This window comes from Solanum verrucosum, unplaced genomic scaffold (genome assembly GCF_900185275.1).
Source record: "Solanum verrucosum unplaced genomic scaffold, falcon-dt-bn FXZP01000072.1, whole genome shotgun sequence".
NCBI lineage: Eukaryota > Viridiplantae > Streptophyta > Magnoliopsida > Solanales > Solanaceae > Solanum > Solanum verrucosum.
Window position 1 is genome coordinate 737,197 of NW_026020208.1, and position 26,544 is coordinate 763,740.

General features: G+C 31.6%; 3 protein-coding genes across 3 annotated transcripts in view; 2 read left to right on the forward strand and 1 right to left on the reverse strand.

The window, feature by feature from the left end:
• The first annotated feature begins 15 nt into the window (after nucleotides 1–15).
• Nucleotides 16–6,741, forward strand: LOC125830170 (serine/arginine-rich splicing factor SR45a-like). Its single transcript, XM_049509366.1, has 8 exons — nucleotides 16–27; nucleotides 1,327–1,395; nucleotides 1,484–1,503; nucleotides 4,877–5,014; nucleotides 5,150–5,249; nucleotides 5,558–5,707; nucleotides 6,318–6,387; nucleotides 6,473–6,741. The coding sequence occupies exons 1-8, from the start codon at nucleotides 16–18 to the stop codon at nucleotides 6,706–6,708; spliced, it is 795 nt and encodes a 264-aa protein (XP_049365323.1). The 3' UTR covers nucleotides 6,709–6,741.
• Nucleotides 5,035–26,544, forward strand: part of LOC125830205 (HMG1/2-like protein) — a 185,001-nt gene continuing 163,491 nt past the window's right edge. The window contains exon 1 of the mRNA XM_049509409.1: nucleotides 5,035–5,042. The gene's annotated coding sequence lies outside the window, so the exon portion shown is untranslated. The remainder of the gene's footprint in view (nucleotides 5,043–26,544) is intronic.
• Nucleotides 7,827–10,790, reverse strand: LOC125830171 (ammonium transporter 2 member 3-like). The gene is made up of 3 exons (XM_049509368.1): nucleotides 10,197–10,790; nucleotides 9,432–9,717; nucleotides 7,827–8,356 (listed from the first exon to the last, which is right to left on the reverse strand). Exons 1-3 carry the CDS (start codon nucleotides 10,788–10,790, stop codon nucleotides 7,827–7,829), a joined length of 1,410 nt encoding a protein of 469 aa, XP_049365325.1.

Here is a 26,544-nt window from a genome sequence, read left to right on the forward strand (position 1 = left end):
TATCTGGATTTAAACATGACAAGGGAAGTATAAAATTAAAATTAAAGAATTGTCTAAAATATAGGAGTAATAAACGTTCTTTTTTCTTAAAAAATGAGATACACAAATTAAAATAGATATAACATGTATATATATTGGTACTCGATATCACATATATTATTACTTATTACTTAATATTTTTGTACGGTTATTGTTACAATTTGTTGTTGCTATTGCCCTTTTCTTCATTATCTTTTTTATTACTATATTTTACCTGAGCCTAGAATCTATCGAAAATAATCTTACTACTTTCACAAGGTATTTCACAAGGTAGGAATGAAATATGCATACACACCACTCTCTCAAATAACACTTTACGGGATTATAAGCTAAGTTTATTGTTAGAGCCGTCAAAACAGACTTAACCCATACTTAACCCATGTGGACGACCCAACTCAATCTGTTATTGGGTAGGGTTGGAATATAATTTTTCAAGCCCATTTAAAAATACGGCTTATAAGCCAAATCCATATAGGCCCTTGACCCTTGAGGCTTGATCGAGGTCGGGTCGGGGTCGGCCCATAGGCCAAAACTTTTTATTTAAGGGTAACTTATAATAATTTCACTAGTATATAATCTAATTACTTAAACACACGTTATGTTGTAATATTATGAATCTTACTAGATTTTGGTATGTCCAGTTACATGTATTTCGAAAATATGGACTCAAAATTAGGTTTAATTTGTTCTAGATACACTTAATCTAAGTAGATTCACATGTATCTAGGATACATAGACAAATCTCGAGCCCTCGCCTCCCTTCCATCTTGCTTGTCACTCTCTTATCTCGCTCGCGTATCTAGTATGCGAGATACATGTTAATTACACTAATTTTTTTTTGCTGGTGTTATTGAAACAACACCATTGTTTGTCATATTTGATTTGAAAATCTTCTAATTTTCTTGAATTATAAGTTTGAAAAGAAAAAAGAAGAAAAAAAAGGCTAGCCCGCCCCAGCCCTCTGCCCTTCTGGGGTTGGGTTGGCTCGAGCATTTTCAGTCCCTTCCAAATGAAGGGTCAGCCCGCCCTAACCCTTCAAATTCCTTGGCCCGCGAGGCTTGGCCTGGGTGGGGCTAAGCCGACCCTTTTTGACCGCTCTATTTATTGTTATTATCAATACATGCATTATTTTCTCTAGTAATCCGACACACTTTAATTTAACTAGGACAAATGGCTTATAATTTGGGTTAAAAAAATATTAATTAATTTTTTTTAAAATACATAAATTAATGTTTGTTAATCTAAAATTGCATTGCCTTGTTCATAAACCCTTTTCCCCCTTTTCAGAAACGGGTTCACATATACACATCTCGCCATTTTCGGCGATTTAGGGTTTGCTCGTCTCTGCAGAAAATGGCAAGTTCTCTCTTTTTCTCTCTCTCTCTATGTGTGTTTTGCATTAATAATTAAGTCTGAATTTTGCTATGGATGTGATTTTCTGCAGGCTGATTCACCTGTAAAAAGGTGCGAATCCGTTTCTTTCACTTGTTTTTTTGCATTTGATACCTTGCTTATTGTTGATTTCTCTTTACCTGCACTTGTTGTTTGTACATAGGAGTATTGATCTGTTTCTCATAGTTGGATGTTTTATTTTGGTTGATTTTTCATGTGAAAAGTGAAAAATTGGTTCTTTTAAGCACCAAGGGTGTGGTCGGGTGGTTAATGAAGTGAGTTTAATGTTTGAATCTCAGTGGAGATGAAGAACATTGGATGATTTCTTCTTGTATGCGGGTGGGATGAGATATAGTAACTTTTTCATGTGAAAAGTGAAAAATTGGTTATTTTAAGCACCCAAGGTGTGGTTGAGTGGTCAATGAAGTGAGTTTAGTGTTTGAATCTCAGCGGAGATGAAGAACGTTAGGTGATTTCTTCCCGTATGCGGGTGAGATGAGAGATTGTAGGTATTCCATGAAATTAGTTGAGGTGCCTGGCCCAAACACAATTTTTAATTAAAAAAATTACATTAGGTGATTTCTTCCTGTATGTGGGTGAGAGATTGTAGGTATTCCATGAAATTAGCTGAAGGTGCCTTCCCAAACACCATTTTTTTATTAAAAAAAAGTTAAAGTGGTTCTATTATTTGTTACATTAGGTGATTTTGGATAGAGTTAGTTGGTAACTGTATTGGTGGGAGATTGTAGGTATTTTGTGAAAGAGTTAGCTGGTAATTGTGCTGGTGAGAGATAGTAGGTATTTTATGAAATTAGTCGAGGTGCGGGCAAAATGGTCCTATTAATTTTTTTCTCAGTGCTTGATCTGGGGTTATTGATTTTTATATATTATATTTTTGTTAATGTTTACTGTATTTGATGCTTCTTATCTTTATTAAAGTTATTTTTTACCTTTACAGTTTACAAAAGAACTACTCAAAGTTACTTTCAACTTTGAATTTTTATTCTCTAAATTGGATGACTTGGTTAATGGAGAATTGGTGTGGTTTTCTTTCTTTGAAAAGGAAAGGACACTGTATTTGAAATGAAAAAGGGATTTGGTTAATTGTTAATGAAGTATGTTATTGCTCATGAGGGAAGTAGATCTGCTTGGTTATCGAATTTAGATGAGATATATACAGGATTGAAACAGTTTGAATTAGCTTTTGGGCAATAATTTTTTTTTCTCAAAGAAATGGTCATCCTAGGGAGAACGTTGCACAATTGTGTGGCTTGGTTTTAGCTTCCCGGCAGCTTAAAACCTTCTGATTTTGCTCTTTCGGTAATAAGTAACCAGCCTTCCTAGAGGTACTATGAAGATGTCATTGACATTCTCTGTAACCAAGCCTTCCTAATTGGTGCCGTAGTTCTAGATGGTATACCAGCTCAATGTTTTCCACATATTATGTTTGATCCATCAGTTATTGGACTAGAAAACCCTAGTTTTGGCCATCTTGGAATTTGATTCTTGGATTTACCCAGTGTTCTTAAAGGCGAGCGCCTTTCGCCTTTGGCGACAAGGCGAGGCCTCTCCGCGTATTTCCATTGAGGCGTGGCGAATTCAAAAAGGCGTGCCATGGCGATCAAAAGGCGACTGGCGACGTGACGTGGTGAAGCGATAGGAGCGCCTTTTTAAAAATAAAATAAAATCAGATTTAATAATTAAAAGCCAAAATTAGGTTTTTTTTTTTTGGGTATTTTTGCAAACTCACCTCAGATTAGGCGTCGCGACTGCTTCTCCTCAGATTTTGCAAGTCGCGACCCCTAGAGACTTACGTGACCTTCGCGAATCGCGACACTGCTGCTCAGGTACGACTTACACGACTGCTGTTCAGGTATGACCCCTGGAGACTTACGTGAATCTCTTCTTCTCTTCTAGTTCTTCCCTTCTTTTCTTCTTCTTCTCTGTTTTTCAGCAGTACGACTATGCTGCTCTGTTTTTCAGACCTCTATTTTTAGTGGTAGACTGGTGGTGAAGTGTGAACTGAGTGCTTTGTTCTTCTGTTATGTTGAAGTGCTCTGCTGCTCACTGCCTATATATATATTTTTTTAAAATAATTTAATTGTTCTATAATTATTTCTTCCCTACTTAATTTACTAATTAATAGAGTATTTTGAATTATTGGTTCATTCAAGTTCTAGACTTTTAATATCTACTATTAGTTTTTGAATTGAAATGTTGGCTTAATATGTTATTGCTATTAAGATTTTGGATATTTATATATGCAATTAAAATTTTTAATTTTTGGTATTAATTGGCGCCTCGATTCAAAAAGGTGAGCGCCTCGCCGCGTGGCGAGGCAGCCCCTTGTCGCCTCTCGCTGTCCAAAACCACTGGATTTACCTGTCAGAAAGGAAGCTCATGAATGATGAACCATGATTGATTGTCAATGAAGTTTTGGTTATATAGATGATTAAAATATAGGGTTATATTTCCTTGTGGATTGGGAGTCAGTGACTGTGTGACTGTTATCAGAGACAAGACGCATGCAGGTGCTATTGAAGTGCGGGTAGTATAGTGAATTTAAAACCAAAAACTGAGCAAGATAATTTTAGTGAATAAAAAACTACAGACGTGAATTTGTTGGGGTCAAACTGTTTTTTCTGCTCTGCATCCATTTTGCTTCATCAAAGTCCTTCAGTATTTAAAGGAGTCATAATAGTTGGACTATTTTTACACTGCCTCTCAGCCTACTGTAGTCCTCCTTTATACTGGCTTTGAACCACTTTGATAATGTGGTCTGTTAGAATGATTCAGGTAAATGTAGAACATAAAGAACATTGAAGGCAAAATTTTTGACTTAGTGGTTAGATTTTTATTGATTGGATATCGTTATTGGCTGGTAGCCAGTTTTGGAGTTATCTCACATGTCCGTGTTTTTTGGTTGGATGCATATCCTGTTTAGTTTATGGTGCTGGTAGAAAAAAATTACTTTGGTGTCGCCTCCCTAAGTGAAAGAAGAGTATGCGGTTAAATCTCAATGAACTAATCTATTACTTTACTGAAAATAACTGGTTTCATTGATTACTTGTGAAAGCACTGGTATCATTGATTGGTGGAGGTTGCTCACTAAGATACAATTCAAGCTCTAGCTTTTCAGTTTTTGGTCAGTCATTCTAAACTTAATTGCATGGCTGACCCTAACTTGTTCAAGATTGAGGTATAGTTGTTTTTAAACTTATTGTAGTAGCATATCATTTTTGAAAAAGCATTTATTCCATCACACATTGCATCAATTGTTTTTCTCTTGTTTAGTGAGTTCTCTAATATTAATTTAGTACCGAGCTTTTCTGTTGTTGCATCATTTTCAAAAGATTATTTTTTCTGGTTTACATTTGTATGTAAGATGTGGTTTTTTATATTATTGTTATTCAACTGGGTTGGTGTTACTTCCTGCACTTTCCAGGTATTCACGCTCTCCTTCTCCTTGGGAAGAAGAAAAGGTAAGATCTAGATCTAGGTCAAGGTCTAGATCCCAGTCTAGGTCATGGTCGAGGCCAAGAGGAAGATCTAGGTCCAGATCAAGGTCAAGAAGTCAAGGAAGGTTTGTTGGAACTTAAGTTTTTTTTGTCAGTGTCTTTCTTCTTGTAGTGCTGTTTAGTATCCCATGTGTTGGTCTTTTTTTGTGTTAAGAGCTTGTTTTAAGTTGCTAAAATTTATTCATCCACGGTTTATTCAGGGCTGAACCTGTTAATCCTGGCACCACACTTTATGTAACTGGTTTATCCACAAGGGTGACACAGAGGGACCTTGAGGAGCATTTCTCAAAGGAGGGAAAGGTTGGTAATCTACTTCATTTTACAAGTGTATTATCTCATTCATCCTTCTTGTTCTATTTGCATTCTCCTCTTTGCTCACAAGCAAGGTTTATTTTGCATAATCATGTGTCATATACTCTCTTGGCAAAAAGTTCTTTATTTTCCATTTTTTTGTTTCTTTCTAAGTTGATTATGAGTAGTATCTTCTCAACATGTACACCAACGATTTCTGGTGTGGTAGCATTTTTGGCTGGATTTGCTTTTCTTCGTCCAGCCTCCAAACTTATGAACTTGCTCTGATTTTTTTTGTTTTACTTTATGTCTGCCAGGTAAAATCAGCTTTCTTGGTTGTGGAGCCGCGTTCTCGTATCTCTCGTGGTTTTGCTTTTATAACAATGGATAGTCTTGAGGATGCCGATCGCTGCATTAAGCACCTAAATCAGTCTGTCCTTGAAGGCCGCTACATAACAGTGGAGAAGGTGAGCTGCTTTGTATTAAGTTAGTGAAGCATGTCCGTTTTGATTGCGCTTCTATCTTCTTGTGACTTGGAGATTTTGTGGTTATATTCAGAAGACATTGCGTCAGCTTTGTCGGCAGCGATAAAAGATGATCTGTTCTTCCCTGCAACATTATATTCACTCAGCTTGACCAATGGCTTGCTAAAACAGCATTTCACATGCATCTGATCAACTAGACATAGCAACTAGATTGTCCAACATCTATACAACCTCAGCAAATACTCTCAACTAATCTACGGTCATTATCAACAATCTAATCCAGCATTGGTCTCTATCTCCCACGACTTTTTGCTTGGATGGAACATGCCAAATATCTAAGCTGCTTTACTGTACGACTAACATGATCTTATACTTATTTATAAAAGAACGTAGTTATCTGCTTTGTCAACTTCCTAACCAAGCATGTAAGGGGGAAGGTAAGCAACTTTGTTTTCTTAGCTAGGTTAGAGAAGTGTTATGTCCATGCTTACTTCAAGAAAGAAGTATATTGTTTAGTCTAGATATCCCATTGTCATGTAAATGTGCACCTGTTTAGACTTCACGTTAAGGAAACCGTATGTCTACTTTTCAGTCACGGAGGAAACGCGCGAGGACTCCTACGCCTGGTCACTATCTAGGGCTTAAGAACGCAAGGGGCGATGGTGAGTCCTTTCTCATTTCTCTTAGTTTTTGTAATTTTGGGCAAAAATTTTGTAGTCTTGAACATTTGTTTTTCTTTGGTCACAGGTTTCCGTGGCGACCGTGGTGGCGACCGTGGTGGTGACCGTGGTAGGTTTCGTGGCCGTGAGGACTATGGGCGCCGTGAGGACTATGGGCACCGAAGATCTCCTCCAAGGCGTTCTCCTTATCGAGGTGGTCGAGATTATTCTCCTAGGCGCTCGCCTTATGGGGGAAGGTCAAGAAGGGAACGATCCAGGTCATATTCTCCTTATGAAAGGAACTATGCTCGTGGGGGTAGATAGGATGAAATCTGGTAGCCCTACTTATGGGTAACAACTGTTTGTTAAGGATCTTTATGAGTTTGGTTGGACTAGATTTAGGTATAACCAATTAATGAATGTATGTGTGCTCGTGCGCCTGATATGCTTGTGCGTAGCTGACTTTGGAAATTATATTGCTTGTATGTCAAGTACTATGTGTGTTTTGAAATGCCATATTCTAGGTTGAACGCCAAGGCCAGGAGTTATCTTTCTTACTCGTGATATGCTTCCATGTTGGATGAAAGCCCTAGATCTAAAGTTGGTTTATGAAGTTAATATGTTGTGCTTGCATTTCTGTTGCGCTGAGTCGTTAACTGGGTAGAAATGCTCTCTTTTGTGCCTCTGGGTGCAAGAGGCTTTTCAATTTCTTCCTGCTGATCCTTGCACTATTGAAGATTGGTAATTTCAAGTTTTCAACAGTTTGCTATCTTTGATTTTTTCAAGATTAGTTGAATGATTGGTTCCCATGCCTCTCTTTTAATACTTAGTTTAGAATCTGGTTTAAGGATAAAATGAATTATGTTCCCATCTCTCTATAATAGAGGCAAATTTAGTGTCTATGGTTCAATTTTGGACTGTTACATTTAGCTCAAATTATGTATACATAAGAAAAAAAGATTTCGAATGTATCCCTATAATAAGATTGCACTCTTTATGATTATGTTTTCAAGTTCTCTCTAAAATTCAACAATATATTTAGTACAATCTTACAAGTCGGGTTGCGAACAAATGTTGCTTCTACTTTTGTGTTTAGGAGAGGTTGAATTTGGTTGACTCTTGACTCAAAAGAAATGCATTTGACGGTGGATTGTAATTAAGTAGCACTATACACAATAAATGCAATAATAGATAGTAGTACACATCAAAATGAATATTTCTTTATGAATCTCACCAATTACTTGTTCAAATTCTATAAATTGACTTTTGAGACTCGAACTAACATTCAAAACATGTAGAATATCTTCACTCTCAATAACTGCTTACAAATCTATATAAAACATAATACTCACGACTTGTACGTTTGGAATGAACCAAATCCTCGTTAAATTTGGTTCTTCCATTAGATGGTTCATCAACTATAGATTCTGAATTCACCTATTTTAATGACTGGTTCCATGACGTCGACAAAAAGAAGGCATTTTAGGTGTCCTATTAAATCTAGGTGGATCTCTCTCTCCATCACCCCATAAAGCATAAGCTTCTTCACCATGAACAGCATCATCACCAATCTCAAGATCATCTTCATGTAATCTCAACTCAACAATTTTACTTATAAAAATACATATCAAACTAGTAGCCACAACATTCCATATTGTAATAAATACAGCACCAAGAAGCTGATAAACCATTTGTCTAAGTCCTCTTTTGATATCTCCATCAATTATGCTGTATAAAAAACCAGGACCATACTTGTCTGAACCATAAAACATCCTTAAAAGTTTAGGTTTAGCAAATATACCGGAGAGGATTCCTCCTAGTAAACCTGCCACAGCATGTGTGTGAAAGACACCTAATGTGTCATCAACTTTTTGAAAAAATGATGATTTTTTGTGAAGAACCATCATTGTGAACCATGGTATTGAGCCTGATGAAATTCCCATGAGTATTGCTGCCCATGACTCTACTATACCTGCCAATGAGCATGGTGTTATGGACATTTGGTTCAATTGATTACTCCTTCCGTTTCAATTTATGTGACATCACTTGACTAAACACAAAGTTTAAGAAAGAAAGAAAGAAAACAAAGATTCTATTAAAATGCCATGTATTATGTATCGGGAAAACAAACTAGAGAATCTTTTTCTTTAGAATCGAGACAGTTTGAACCCTAAGTAGTATTGACATTGAGAGCCGTTAAAAATCTGGAGATCAAGTCATTTGACTGGGGAGTCCCATGTAACTTCAAATAAGGTAAGATAAGGTAGGAAAGCTACGAATCGACTTTTGAAATATGTGGTTCAAAAACAAGGTCTTAAATATTTGTGTGTTTTGTAAATCATCTCATTAAGGGTTAAAAGGAAAAATTCTAAAGTTAAATCATCTCTTACTCCCTCCATTCCATATTAATTGTCTACTTTCCTAGTTACACGCCCCTTAAAAAATCATATATAAGAAGAATAATTTTACTAATTTACCCCTTTTGAAACTTTAAAAACTTGTTTACACGCAAATATCTAAGATCTGTTTTAGATCACAAGTTTCAAAAGTCCGAAGATCATTCATTTGACTTAAAGAGTCCCATCCAACTTCAAATAAGGTAAGATAAGGTAGGAAAGCTACAAAATCGACTTTTGAAATATGTGGTCCAAAAACAATGTCTTAAATATTTGTGTATTTTGTAAATCATCTCATTAAGGGTTAAAAGGAAATATTCTAAAGTTAAATTATTTCTTACTCCCTCCATTCCATATTAGTTGTCCACTTTCCCAGTTACACGCCCCTTAAGAAATCATATATAAGAAGAATAATTTTACTAACTTACCCCTTTTGGAACTTTAAAAACTTGTTTACATGCAATTATCTTAAGTCTGTTTTATACCACAAGTTTCAAATGTCTTTTTTTTTTTCTTTAATCTGATGTCAAGTCAAACGGTGCCACATAGATTAAGAGGCTCGAAAGAGTAATTTAGAACCCAATAACTTAAAAAGGACTAGAATCCAAAATTCATAAAAACTTTAAATTCTGAATTTGTCTCGGGATTAACCTGCACCAGGGGTGATACAAACAAGGCCAGTTATCATTCCTTGCACAGCTCCAATAACAGAACTTTTGTTGTAGAAAATCATGTCCATAGAAAGCCAGACCAACAAGCTAGTGGCTGTGCAAATATGTGTATTGAGTATAGCTAATGATGTAATTAAATTAGAGGCTAATGGAGATCCACCATTAAATCCAGTCCATCCCATCCATAGAAAACCAGCACCTCCAAGCATGTGAATTATGTTGTTTGGTGGGAAATGTTGTCTATCATGTGAATGCCTTGGTCCAACCTAACAATCAATTAATAAGTGAGTGACTGTTTATCGAAACTGTTATAGTCTGAGTGTGAGTGACTGTTTATCGAAACTGTTATAGTCTGAGTACTCAAAAAAGGGTTCTAAGAAATGTGGATTTTGGGACCTAAGGCACCTTTTTTTAATTTAGGGCGGAAAATCATATTCATACCACCATAACAACATTTACAACAATAACATATTCAGTTAAGTCCATAAATGGAATTTGGGAAGAATGAGTAGAGCTAGAAAGACTTATTTGGATACATCCTCGGGTCAAGGGAAAAAAAAAGTATAGTAGATCCAACATATTCAATGTGATTCACTTAAGTGGGGTCTGAAGAAGGTATACTGTAAGCAAACCTTACACCTAGCTACCTCCTAGAAATAGAGACTGAAAAACTCTCAACTCAAGTAACGCATATTAAACCAGTTAAAAAGGGAAAAAAAAATACATAGGATAAAAAAAAATTTACCCAATAAGCAGCAGTAAATCCAGCAACTCCAGATGAAAGATGTATGACATAACCACCAGAAAAATCAATAATGGGCTGAAGAAATCCAGAGCCCCATATACTATAAGCTCCAAATGTATATGAAAATGTAACCCAAAGTGGTACAAATATCATCCAAGCATAAAAATTCATTCTACCAAGTAATGAACCACCTAATAATATAACAGTAATTGCAGCAAATGCAAATTGATAAAATACATAATCTGCTGTTGGAATATTATAATGTGAATATTTACTTAATAAATAATTTTGTGCCATAGCTTGTTCTGGTTTACCAATTATTGGCATTAAATGTGTACCAAATGCCATTCTATGGGCCCATAAAACCCAACAAATTAAAACTGATGCAAATGCATATAGGCCCATAAAAGCTGAATTAACAGCCCATTTCTTTTTTACCATTGATCCATATAAAATTACAAGCCCAGGTACACTTTGTAGGCCCACCATTGTGGCTGCTATTAATTCCCATGTATTATCACCTTTACTTAACCATTCTGGTGATGATTCATCTGGTTGGATACCTTGTGGGAGGACTGAATATTTTGGGTCCATTTAGAAAAATAATAATTTGGGGGGGGGGGGGGGGGTGTGGTAAAACGATATCGTTTGTCTGAATATATTTTGGTTGTGCTAGTGAAATGCTGTTATAGAAAATATATTACATAACATAATGAGAAAAATTGGATCGGAAGAAAACTTAGTTGTTATAGTGATATGATGACTGTTGCAGAGAGATTGGTTTGACTGCATGGAAGCTTGTGGTATTTTTTTTTTCAAATCTATCTAAAATGACGTCACTTGTATAGATCTATTTTGGATGCAATAGTAAAATGTTGTTATAGAAAACATGTAATATAACATAATGTGAAAAATCGAATCCAAAGAGTGAAATGTTGTTATAGAGGACAATTGTTTTAGAGAGATCGATCAGACTGTATCGAAGTTAATGTATATTTTGTGATAAAGGTTAATGGGGTTTAGATATTTATAACAAACAAGTTTGAGGGAAAATCAAGGTAGACATATAGGGATAATCTAAGTTTTTGTATTTACTTTAGGATTCACTGATATTCTGTGGTGTCATATTATAGCTGGAAATGTGTGTTGTTTCAATGATTCTTGATTTTATTATATTCATTACATAAACTAAACAACTATATATGGTTATGTTCTTGCCAATATGATTTGGATAAAGGATTAAAGTTTTGGTTCCACATGTCTCACTATTAAAAAAAAAAGGTGAATTTTAAATGAGCGTTCCATTAGAAATCAACTCGTTGTTAAGTTATTTCTTTTTAACTAGTCAATTTTTGACGAATTGCATAACAAATTCGGTTTAAGTAAATCCACCGATGGATTTGTGAGTATGATGAAATTCAATGTTCGACGTCAAATACTATATTTCAATTTCCATATGACTAGAGATGCAATCATTAGTAGATCCAACTTCGTGTATTTGGTAGAATTCAGTGTTATGGGCCATGGCCATCCTAGTAATCATAATATTCGTGTGACGATAAAAACTTCTCACTAGTCAATGAAGGGTAATATGAAAGTTTAAAGTTTAAAATCTTTCCAAATATAAAAATTAGGACATCATTTTTTTTTTGTGTGTGTTGGTGAATCCATCATCTCTATTTATTCAATTGGTATCTAGTTAAACTTTAATATGAAATAATAATATACTATAATTTTTTTTAACCAATAACAAGAAATTATATCACTGTCTGCTGATGTATTTTATGCATAGAAAATGTCAATTTCAATAAAAAAAAAATAAAATAAATTTTTTATTTTACTTGTGTCTAAATTAATGATGTTGACTTGTGATAAACCTATAGAAAGCAACTTTAAATAGACTTTTTCCCAAACGTTTTTTTTCTTACTAATATATTTCTGTGTCATGAAGCTGATATAATCTTGTATATTGGGCTATACGATGTAATATTTTATTTTGAACTATGTATTTTTGAAAATTTCAATTTTAAACCATGTTCAATTAGTGTGATTTATAAATTATAGTTGAATACATTTTTTTGAAGCTTTAATGCAATTCTGTATCTCAAATGCCCATTTGCTCATTTGCTGAATACTTCACTTTAAACGAGTTCAATTGAATTCAGTTGTCTTCAATTTAAAATATATTTTAAATTTATTAATTTTAAATCGAATTTTCGATTCTTTCAACCAATCTTAAATTGGTACCAAGAAAGAGGAGGAAATATAAAGATGGAGAAATTAAGGGAGAGATAAAATATCAAATCTTATTATATATGTATTTTACATAGAAAATGTCAATTTCAATTACAAAGAAATAGAGTGGAAGTTTACTTGTATCTTAATTAATAATGATTGACTTGTATTTTATACTTTGTCCTCTTATATTGCTTACTTTTGCTTTTAGACTCAATATTTGTATCGAAATCTGAGTAAATTTAAATTCGTCCATTATAATTTTTTTCTATTTTTTTATTTAATTGTATTGATTTTTTTCTCTCCCCACCAATCATGACATCAATCCTAAACTACTAATATTATAAATCCTCAAACAGCAATTAAAAAAAAAAAGATCACAAAAAGGCAGTAATCTCAGAAAATAATCCAAGATGGTTATTTTCTCTTCTAAAATTGTATTCAAATTAAATATTTACATTTAACTTTCAAACATTCTTTTTTTTTATATTTACAAATCCAAAAAACTATGTACAAACTAGAGACCAATGGTGACAAATTTAATAAAAAACCGCCTTACTTTTTATTGGTGTGAAATATATACGCGCGATTTTAATTTGAACCATTTTTATTTAACCCGCTCTAAATTGTTGTTTGTGCCCTTCACTTGATACGAGTTCAACTCGATCCAATTGCCTCCAAACCAACAATATATTCCAAATTTATTGAATTCAAATCTTGAATTCATCGTGTATTCAACCAATCTTGAATTAATACCAAGAAGAAGTATTAACCGAATACAATTATCTGGGGCTCTAAATGTTTATTCTGGATCCACTTACTCTAAATCTTGACAAATTACACCTAAGGCGATGGGTTCAACCGAATCCAATTGCCCCTTGAGCTCAAACTGTACATTTTGAATTCACTAACTTCAAATCTTGAATTTTCGTGCGATTTCAACAAATCTTGAATTAACATCAAGAAGAACAAGAGAGGTAAAAGATGGATTTTTTTTTTGATGGAGATGAAAAATTATCAAATCTTGCTATATCTATGCCAAAAGATAAGCATAATGATACATCTTCTAATAATATAGAATCTTGAACGTTGCTCTTTGATCATAGCATAACAAGAAGAAACTTTATGTTTCTTATTATCCAATTTTTGTCTTTGATAATCTTTGTGTCTCCATGAAATTGCACTTCTATTTTCTTCACATGTAAAATTTGATGAAACGCATTGACCCATGATCTCTATAAATGTCCCAAAAACACCAAAAATAGGCAATAAAAATGAACTTTTTTGTGAATAACGTTTTTCAAACTTTGTTTGTATGTGTTTTTTTGAAAGAGAGTTGAGAAGAAGGCTAAGGGTACTTGACCCTACTTTTGAGCCACCCTTTAAGCACTATTTAAGGCTATATATATACTAGTATAATATCAATTTGGTCCCTTAATTATCGATAAATTTTAATTTTAATTTTGTGATATATGACTAAACATATTTATCCTTTAGTTAATTAAATTTTGAAAAAACACTTAAATATTCTTTTAAACTATGCGGAATTGAGCAGATATGTCTTTGTTAATACTTGATTCAATTTTGCACTTGTTAAAATGACATCCAACAATTAACATTGTAAGATGATTAACAACCTATCCCCTCAATTTTGTATAGTTTAGAAAATATTTATCCCTTTTTAGATTAATATTTGTGTTTTTGCTCTCTTATACGAAAAATATATTATATTTAGACTACTTTTGAAGTCATATTAGCCTCAATTAGGAATAATAACACAAACTTACATAATATCTTTAGATATATAAATAATGTAAATAATTCCATAAAAATATAAAAAAATTATATATAAAAATTCACCAGCGGATATATCAAAGCATATTTAACCTTAAGTTAATTAAATCACGTATTTTATTCATTTTAGGTAGAAAATATATTATGTTTAAACTATTTTAAAACTAGTTTACCCTCAAATAGAAATGATGGGACAAATAACACAAATGTATAACATAACATATAAATAATTATATATTTAGTGTAACAATTAAAATTTTAAAGAAATTTATGAAAAATGTAGGAGCAGTGAGATCAAAGTCTATTATTATTTAATTCATATTCTCTTAACCAGAAGAACAAATCAAAGGATTAATAATATACTTATCAATTATCATATATTAAAAAAATCAAAATTAGAATTTAATTAATAATTGAAGGACTAAAAATGCAAGTATCCCCCATGACCTAGTATGTATGTATGTATGTTTATTTCTCTATCTACGTGTCTTTGTATGTGTGGACTTTATTTTTTTTAACAATTATGTGTAACAAACAATTTTTTTTTAATAAAAAAAATACTATTTGTATAGAGAATAATGATGTCGTTATGTTGTCAATCTCAAGCAACTTTTTAATTTAATACTTAACAATTTTTAAATGTCAAGAAACTTTTGTTTATTTAATAAAAAAGTTATTATATATATTTTCAAATGCCAAGCAAGTATACTTTATCTACAAGCAAACTTTTTGCTTGTGGAAAATGAAAATTAAGTTTCTGGGCTTACATTAATTTTCTTGAACCATTCAATTCTTTTGAGGTCAACTTTAGTTTAAAATTTTTAAAATTAAATATAAAAGAAAATATTTTAAATAATTTTTAGTTTGGGTTTCTTGTTTATAATTGTAAATTATTAATGAAGGGTTTTAATTAGTATTTGTTTATAGTTAAAAAAATCAGCATGAAGATCATAACAATTAATTAACTCAAATTATGAAAAAGTAATTTAATTGTGCTTGTGATACAACCTTAAGGGTTCTATTTTCTTGTGAAGAAAAAATAATTAGTCGAAGTTAAATTAGCTTAGAAGGTTTAACAAAAAAACACATTGATTTTGTATAATTAGGAGAAAATCTAGGACCGCGTTTAGCTGTATATTATTAATGATTGGTCCAAAAAATTGACTTGTGAATATGGTTGGATAAGGAAGAATATTATACTTCTCGACCTGAATTTAAATTTAAGTGAATATTAATATATACATGTTTATAATTGTGATGTTTAGGTAAGTTTGTGTGTATCTTGATTAAATTTACGATATATCTGTTATGCCTTCCACTAATAAATAAAATAAATATCAGATAGCTTTGTCCATCAATATTAGGACAAATGAAAAAAATTACTTAGTATTTTTTGTCTCTATAGGAATTTGAACGTAAGACCTTATGATTTAACTCACTTTATTGATTACTACGTCACCCTTATATGTTGAATCTCAATATAACTATCGAACACAGAGGAAAAACAAAAGAGAAAGAAACAAGAATATTGTGTTATTGTGCCTATTATATTATGGGGTAGTTTTTTTTTTCTGAGAAAGACTTCTTTTCTTTATGTGTGAACTCTTTAAAATTTTATGTGTGAAAATAAAATATTTCCTCAAAAGTTTGTTGATTGCTTTGATTTGTATTTGGTGCTAATCTAATCATTGCAAAGTGATAATTATGTCATTATGACAACTGATTGATTATTATAAAACGCGTTCTATTTAATAAATTTATAATATATGGTTTCCTAGCTAATTACTCTATCCTTATTGATCACATTACTTATTAGTTATCACATTTTTTGTTTGCACTTTACTTAAGAAATTATAAATTATTAAATTATCCTTGGTTCTCTTTAATAAATATTTATTCTACTTAAGATCAAGGATAAGCTAATTTTGTCGATATTTGAACAATTATAATATTAGCTAATTGGAGTAATCATCTCTATTAAGTAAAATGATAAGTATTTTTGAAAGAGGAAATAATCTCATCATATTAATCATCAAATCTTTTAAAAAAAAAAAGAAATATATTTACCAATCCAAAAAAGCAATATGTACAAACTAGAGACTAGTGATGACAAATTCAAATCGAAAATTGTTTGACCCGTCTAATAGGAATCAACCAGCATTCACATCAATATTTTTTAGTCGCGGACTTACATTTGATCCATTTTTGTTCAATTCATTTTCAACCGCCCTCAACTTCTTGCTCATATGGTGAGCCCTTCACTTGATACGAGTTTAATTGAATTTAATTGTCTTCCACTCAAGTTGTGTATTCTGAATTCATTGATCGAAAATTCTTTGAATTTCTCCGTATTTTTTATCAATCTTGAATTGATTCCAAGATGAAGGAGTAAAGATGGAGAAATTGAGAAAATATCAAATCTTTGAAACATTAATTTTGATCCATTTTTATTCAACTCGTTTTCAACCTACCTCAATATGACCATCTCTTGAGCTCTTCATTTAAAGATGATGGATTCAATTGAATTATTAGTTACTTTGACTTTGATTTATATATGTACTCTGAATATACATCGACTTTAAATCTTGAATTCCTCCGAACTTTCAACCAATCTTGAATTGATACCAAGAAGAATATCAAATCTTGCTATATCTATGCCAAAATATAAGCATGATGATACATCTTCTAATAATATAGAATCTTGAACGTTGCTCTTTGATCATAGCATAACAAGAAGAAACTTTATGTTTCTTATCATCCAATTTTTGTCTATGATAATCTTTGTGCCTCCATGAAATTGGCCTTCTATTTTCTTCACATGTAAAATTATTTGATGAAACACATTGACCCATATCTAATTATATTTCAAATCAAATTTAACTTTATCAAACTTTTCTTGGACTATATGTCTCTTTCTCTTGAAGGAGAGTTGAGAAAAGAAAAAAACCAATATTGGCACTTTGGCCTACTTTTGAGCCATCATTTTTGCACTATTTAAAGCTCTTTATCTATATCTATATTTATATATATGTATGTTTATTTCTCTATCTACGTGTGTATATATATATATGTATGGAGTTAGTTTTTTTCAACAATTATTTATTAATCAACTTTTTTTTAAAAAAAGAGAGAGGATAAAATAGGAAATTTGCACTTTTAGTCATTGATATGATGTCAGAATTTTGATTTTAGTTCTTGTGATATCTAGTCAAACACACTTCAATTCATTGAAATGTACAATTTATGCAATTACTCTATATTTAGGTAATATAAAGTACTATTGATTAGAATGTGATGTGAAAATTAACTCTTAAATTACCATATGTGTTAGTTCTAAAAATAATCAATTATGTACACAAATTTGTTTTACAATTTTAATGGATTGAAAGTTAAATATGTCAAATTAATATCATAAGAATAATCAAATATGATGTAGAGCAAATTTGTTTTGCAACTTTAATGGATTGAAAGTTAAATATGTCAAATTAGATATGATAAGGATCAAAATCAATATTTACGAACAAACAAGGGATCAAATGTGCAATATCTCTTTTAAATATTTATGTATAGAATAATGTAAGTTAAGTTATCAATCTTAATCAATATTATCTAAACACAACGTACTTTTCACAAAAAAACACTCAAAATCATATTCTAATTAATTTAAAGTTATAAATATATTTAAGCTGTATTTATTTATACATTTTGTGGAAGTTTTAATCTGAATGATTCAGACTTCAATTCATTAAATATTTTTTTTTAAAAAAACATCTTGATCATAGGTCTAAATATATTTGAATGAATCAGATCTACAACAAATCTTTAAGTACCAAAATATGTATTTATGAATAAATGAAGGATAAAAATATAATATAATATAATTGTCCTTTTTAATTATTTTTTGTAGAGAATAATATGGTTAAGTTGTCAATCTCAAGCAATAAATATTATCTACAAAGCAACCTCTTGGCTTGAAATTGGGTTCAAAGAAGCACCGTACGTTTCTGACTCCGTAGGAATTGGGATCAAATGCGTGTTCCATGACTTTTAATATTTTTTGAATTTATCAGGATCGTAATGGAACGAATATGATTTTTTATTCGGAATTAAAATTTTTAAATTCGAATTTTGAGTATGAAAATAATTCTGTTAAGGAGCATTGCATCCTTAATGAGTCTTAATATGTTGTATACGATAATACACATTAGTCTAGTTTTTAATATAGATATCAAACATCAAATGTGAAATCAGAAAAATAAAATATTTCTTAAAATTAAATATGGACCATTCAATTACTGGAGGTCAATGTTAGTTTGATATTATAATAATAACAAAAAAGGAGAAAGAAATATAAAGTTTTGAAAAGTTCTTAGGTAATATATATGTCATGTATACGTTTTCTTATTTAGAAGGTTCTTTTTTTTCCTTTAAAGAAAAAGAGTTCCAAGAAAATTATTTAATTTATATATTTAAAACTAATTTAATTTTTAACTTTTTATTTCATCCTTAAAGAAATATTTGTTAGCTAGATAAAAATTATGGCATACTACTAGTTTCAAAAATGTTACTTTCTAAGTTAAATGTTTTACATTTAGTCAAACTATATTATACAAATTAAAATAAAGTGAATACAAAAACTTGATAAATACTTATTTACGACTTGACATTTTTATGAAATTATGTCAATATTTCATGGTGAAGTATAAAATTGAAATGAGTATGGGTAAACAATATTTTATCCACATACTTGCCATTTTTAAAAAATATAATCGAGATATTTTTTTTTTATCTTAATTATAATAAATATGAAAAGTAGAAATAAATCAGATTAAATCATAAATAAGAATAATTTAATTAAATTATCTTCTTGATTAATATTTCTTCTAAATGGTGTATAAAAGATAAATATAACAACTAAAAAAGATGTTAGGGATCAGTAGTGACTTGGTTGGAATAGAGTAATTAAAAGTAATCCTTAGAGATTTTAATTTAATACTATTAACTGTTTAATACTACTCATAATCCTCACAATTATGAGTAGGTCCATAAATTAATCAGTAGAACAATGCATTAACGTTACCTTGCTATGACATTGAATTCCAAGATATTTCAAAGGAATTTTGCACAATTCTTGCATCTTTCATTGTTCGAAAGGCTTGACATATTTTTTCTTCAACAACAACTTCTTGTTGGAAAATATAATATCAAAATAATAATACAATAATTAGGATAAATATTAATTCAATAATAGTCTTAAGTAATATATATAAATAATATTTGAGTATTTATTATAGAAAAATTAATTATTCAGTTTTAATAGATCATATATTCGTTTATGGTGTCTATTTATTTATATAGTAGATGATTTAGTGTAGAGAGCTTATACACAGAGGATTAAATCATTGATTCTTATAAGTATAAAGTTTATTGTTCACAATCTAGGATGAAAATTGGACATGCCATCGGTACGATTGTAGCACAAGATTATATATAATTTATCTTGATTATGGGAACAGTATAATTCCAACTTCTTGTGCTAGTGCATTTTGTATGTATTGACCGGGACCGAGTAGAGATAGTTGTTTTAGACAGACTGACAAAAGCATATTCTCTAAACTGTTAAATGTACTTATAGTCTCAATCCTAATATAACTATTATGATCTGTATATATTAATTATTGTTTTGATTTATTAAAAGGTGAGATTCTGAGATGGTACCTGGTAGATTGAATGATAATAATATATATTGGTGAAATAATAAGTTAGTTGATGTAATCCATGTCTTTTTTTTTTTATAAACCATATATATATATATATATATATATGTCATTGAGAAAGAAATTACATTTGAAGAAGCAGAGCTAGGCCATACCTTCTTGAGAGTTTGGTTACACAGTCAAACCAAACACACGAGTGCATAAAAGATCTAAGCTAAACAAACACTAGTACAATTAGAGGGGTTCAAGGGGGATCAAAGCTCAAAGTATTTGCTTTACGCTTTATGACTCTAAAGGAAGGGTATTCCCACCTATCTAAGTTGAGAATCCCTTTCACTATTCTAGGGATAGTGTTGAAGTGAGAGTAGACTTGTACATGAGTAAGTGAGTGACTTAGGGAAGCTAATTTCTCAGCAACTTTATTAGCTTCCCTGAAGCAATGTTGAATAGGAATATCATGCATGCCTACCAGATTCTTTATCTCTTTGACTGTGTCTTCGGAATCCATATCTCAATATAGAGATTGATGATATGCCTTTTTGAGTTGCTTATAAATTTTCATCGTGTCAAACCTTACAAGTGGATTTATGAATCCGACACATGAAATAAGTTAAGTAGTGCTCCAAAGGAAATTAATCTTTGAATTAAATTCGTCAGTAATTTAATTTATTGATTAGTATCTATAATCTTCACATGGGGAATTACATAGGTGTGTTAAATGGGGAATTTCGAAATATAAATAGAGGAGTGCAATTACGAATTTCTAGTGGAATGATTTGTATGTTATTATGGTAAGAATAATTCAAATTAATTATTTGAAATTATTGCCATAATAGGAAGCCTCAGTAATTAATTACGCGGTCCCTACAGTGCCCATATTTAACTAGAACTCAAAATCCTATTTCTAAGGAGAAAAAGGGAGATGCACGTGAGTTTTCTGGTTTTCAAGAAAAGTGTGCGTTTTCTTCTCTTTTTTGGATTGGAAAGAAATTTCTATAAATAGGGATTCTCCTAACCTAGAAAAAAGGAGATTGACGGTTTTCTATTCATACTTGTCCACCGAAGTATTGAGAGAGTTCAGATGTGAACTTGGGATCACTGTAGAAGACCATAGTTGTTGTCTATCTTGTAGATTTGCTTGAAGGTCTATCTAACTTGGGGATTCGCTTGAAGGTATATGCTGAGGCTTCAAGAGATAATTCTTGAATTAAGTTTCAACTAGTTTACGTGTTCTAGCATAATTGTATATGTTCTAGCATAAACGATTTGATTATCTATTATTAATGTAAGCAATATGATTATAGTTTTCCAACATGCATTGTCCTAAGAAACTATTTCAGCAATGTAAAATGTTTCCCCATGATTAAACAAGTCTTCTCTAATTAATTAAAAGATACATGAATAAACAAAATATAAATAATACAAAAGAATACAAATCGAAAGAAGATATGGGAAGTTGGCTAAGTATTACTCATTTCCTAAGTTGTCTTCCTATAAGATTAAACCAACCAATATATATCTATATATATAGAGGAGCAGCAACAACAACAACTTGGAGGCAAATGAAAATATTAACTTGGGGAGAAAGGGAATTATCAACTTGGAGCCCAAGTTGATTATGCAAGTGTCGATGCACTTAGTAATTCTTGGCCTCCAAGTAGTTTAATATAAGAATTGATGTCATTAGTGACTTTATTGTTATTTTAAAATATCCAACAATCACTCATATATTTTAAAATAATTTTAAAATAGAAGGACCCGACTTGCTTTGTTTTGTATGATCAAAATGTTATAGGTTTGGTGTCTTTTGGACTATGAACGAAACTCAGACCTATAAAATTTAACTTACAGAATTATTGGTGAAATATAAAATTTCTATGAACCAATTATTCTTATGTAAGTTAGAGATTCTACCAATCACATTTTAATCCTCATATTTTGTTGTTCAATGCGGTTTTGCGCCAATAAGTCACACACGTGCCTGGTTATTCATGAGAACTCTAGAGACTAGGTCAAAATTTCATAGAAGCGGCTTCACTCCACTTCTCATATAGGTGATTCATCAAGTGTATACTGCTTTAAATACATATCCATCAGGACTATGAATTTATTAAGAGTTAATAACCCATCCCTCATAATTAGTAGCAGTTCAAACACTCTCTTGCAGTGAGCAATGTATATATCGACTTGTTATTTGTCACGACCCAAAAATGGACGTGATGTCACTCGTCTTATCCCACCGAGACAAGTCAGCCTAAACTCAATCATTACAATAAAATGCGGAAATTTTATAATCAACTCAAAAATACCCCCAAAATCTGGTTGTCACATGTACAAGCCTCTAAAGTATTACAATTGAGTCAAAAGAAAACACAAGTCTCAAATGACATTGTTTCTAGAATAGAACAAGATCATAAATATGAGTAATTAGCTACCTTACAAATCTCCAAGAAGCCTCGGAAAAGAAGAGAATGACAAGTATCACAAAAATAATCCAGGCTCGTAACCTACAAAAAAGCAAGGGGTGACTACTAAACCATACGGTACTCAGCAAGTAAACCTCTAAACACAAGCTAAGGGGATAGAATACAAGTACTCCTTAGACCCCAACTGAACCTCTACAACTACAACCTGCATAAAATCAGCCCAACCTAACAGTTCATAATTCACATAGCACACAACTCAACAACAACACTCTAACAATTACATATCCTCAATAATAAGCTCAATATTCATCAATCAAAGTTCCACAGAAAGGCACTCACAAAATCAGCAAAATACAATATCAAGTTCACTAATGATAAATATGTGCAATGCAATGGAATACAATGTCAAGTATAGTGATGCATGTTTGACCTAGTGATACACACCCGCTGTCTCTCAGTCCGAGATCCATGAGGGACATATCTGTTCATGCATCTGTCGCGGCGTGCGATACGACCCTTGATATATAGTATCCATCGCGGCGCGTGATACGTCCCTCGATATATAGTATCCATCGCGGCACACGATACGTCTCTCGAAATGTTACATCCTCTTATCACATAACACTTATCACAAGTATGTCTCAGAACCAATGCAAATGACATGTTCACACAAATAATGAGAAGATGACAATTTTCATGACAAGGCACAATTCACAACAATGCAACCGTGATACAACATCATCAATTAAGCAATAAGCCTTAAAATCATTCTCAAACATCACACACCAACAATTTATCAAGAAATATGTCTTGCATGTGATAATTTTAACCATGACAATAATAATAATTTTCTCCTCTAAGGAGATGGTCACCATAAGAATGGTTGTGTAAAATTTGTGGCAGTACACAAAATTAATTGAAAGTTTTGGAAGGACTAATTTGTTACTATCCAGAAAATGAAATAGTTCATAATATTGAGGTTGTAGTAAGTCTCAAAAGAAACTTTTTAAGTTTCGGAGGAATTGAAAAGAAAAATTATTATATTGAGACTGTAAATTATTGAAAGATTAAATATCTCCAGATTACTACAATCAAAGCGGGTTATGAATTTTTACATAAAAGGTTACCCGCCTTTCTCTTGCTTGTTGTATAGAGATATGGACATGATGAATGAATCACATGCAAAGGTAAACTAGAAGCTTACTAGAATAAATATTAGTTGACATAACCGGTTGACCATTTCAGTTTAAATGTGATGCAAAAGAATTGAGAATTCATATGGTTATATGTTGAAGAAATGAAAGATTCTTCAAGAATTCTCATGTGTTGTTTGTTCTCATGATAAAATAATCATTGTACCAGTTAATGTTGAGATTGTATTCCCTGAAATTATTTGGAACATATACAAAAGTGAATATGGGCCCGTTCACCTGCCATGTGGACGACTTACTTGTGATTTAATAGATGCATATATGGTATGGTCACATGTGCATTTGTATCAACTTACAAATTGGTTTTTGTAAGGTTGTTTGCTGAAATTGTTAAATTAGGAGCACAGTTCCAAGCTATAAAATTATGGTGATAATACTGGTTGGTTTACCAGAAATTGATTGCCTCCAATTATAACTAAACCATTGATTATGAGAACAAATTTCTCAAATAAAATTTGGTATAAGATGAGTTTATTTAACATGTATGCATCAAGCCAACAAGGTTCTTCCATCACAATTGGTTCAGGGTCTGGAACCAAATAATTTTCATCTAAACATTTGATGTGTGCACATATGATTTTATTGTTCCATCACGCACAAAGATGGATCCCCAAATAAGGTTGGAGGTAAATGTTAGTTTTCCTAACATTAGAGGGAGATGTGTTTAGAAGCTGAAAATTATGTGTGAGGTGAATTATGTAGATCCTCGTTAAAAAAAAAAGTGAGCTCGAAGTTCAAGAGATAATTCATTTGCAAAATGTTGCAAATAATTTGCCAGATGTATTTGCTGACCCAATATTTTAATTAAGCTCCAAATGCTCCAATAAATAGTCTTTGAAGGACAAAGTCTATGGTACGCCAGAAGAGTGATAGACCAATCGATTCCAAATGTAAAACTCCTTGAGGAAGGAGAGGAGCAAATTATCAAAATGGTCATGATAATAAGGTAAGTGATTTGAAAGAACACTATGACATAACACTTCATAAAACCTTGTCAAAGGTTCATGCACCTGAAAATGATGAAAATGAAGAGATCTCGATAAGTTATGTCGAATTGGTATCGAATTAAAATGACAGTCGACGGTATCTTTGATATGAAGTAGCACTCAGTGCTATAAATGGTTATGAGGATCTTAAATTCAAATCTGTCATATAGTGTGGAAAGATAAATTACTGGCACTATTGAAGTATATTTTGTTTCACTTAGAAAAGTGATGTTTTTGATTTTATAGTTCATGGATCAAAATATAATGTCAGTGTGGTACAAATGAATCATTGTGCGAAAGTATAATCGTAAGATATAAAGCATGATTTGTGCCTCGGGGCATAAAGGATTTTCGCAAAAATCCTGACTTTATTAAATTGAGATATATTCTCCAGTGGTGGATGCAATGAGACTTGTTTCAGTCTGGCAATAGATGAAATACTTGAATATGCATAGTGAATGATTATTATGTCTAATTAGGCGATGAAGGTTATATGAAAATTCTTGAAGGATTTAAAAGGTCTTAAAGCAATTCCATTGAGTACCCAATGGCTTTGAGACTGCTTAACACAGAGAAAATAACTTGTTGATCTCATGAAAATGAAAATGATTTAAAATGTCATGTATTAGTGCAATTGGTGAACCTACATATTGGTGGTTATGCAAATACTAGAAGATTATTTGATACACATAATGAAAGTTATGTGAAAATATTGTCATAGTATCATTCAAGTTATGACAAGAAACTAACAAAGCAAGTGACTCAACACAGAAGATGTGTGATTTTCTTTCAGAAGAAAAGACGAGCTTCAATGAAATTGAAGTGATCAATCCCAGAGTCAGAAATGATTTGATTATCTAAATGCAAAATATTTATTTGATCTGCATAAAGCTCGATCGCAAATGGACTATTATTTACATATGGAGACACAACAATATCTTGGAAATTCAAAGAATCACATTAGTTACCACTTCTTCAAATCATGCAGAAATAATATTGATCTATGAATTAAGTCGGTAGTGTGTTTGGTTGAAATCATGATCTATTATATTCTGAAATATGTGATTTTCTTTTGAAAATGATATTCCAGCCACAATATACGAAAATGATATATAGCTCAATTGAAGGGAGTATACAATCAAAGGAGACCGGACAAAGTATATTTCACCAAAAGTCTTATTCACACATGTTCTTCATTAAAATGGTGAGATACATGTTCAAAGATCCATTCAAGTGATAATCTTGTAACTTATTCACTAAAGATTGCCAACATCAATATTTGAAAAGTTGTGATACAAGATTGGAATGCATTGTTTCCGAGATATCAAGTAAATTTTTTATCAGGGGGAGAAAAATACGTGTTGTACTTTTTTCCTTAACCATGGTTTTATCACAATTGGGTTTTTCTGGTAAGGTTTTTAACGAGGCAACATTCAAAGCGTATAAAAAGATATTTGTACTCTTTTTCCTTCACTAGGATTTTTTCCCACGGGGCTTTTTTCTAGTAAGGTTTTTAACGAGGCATATTATATATGGACATCCAAGGGGGAGTGTTATAAAATAATATATTGTGGATGTCCACTTCATCAAGAAGTTACTCCATTACTTTCCTCGATTATGAAGATAATCATAACCTCCATAACCTCCACCTTTATAACCATTATTCTTGTAACCTTTCACTTCCATAACCTCCCTCATTATATTCATGTTAATGTCATGTTTATGACTAACCTTTTGTATGCCTCTATGTTACACTATAAATAGAGGCATAAATGTTCATATCATATAGACTTGAAGATTTAGTGTACACTTGAAAGAAAGAAAGTTATCTCATATTGTTCCCCTTGTCTTATATTCTTCTTGTCTTCATCTTTATATTATTCTTTTGTTCTTAAGTTTTATAACAAATTCCAACTCCTTTGTATTTAAATTCCATAATGTATTATTAATTTTTGTACACGGTGTGTTGAACATGAATT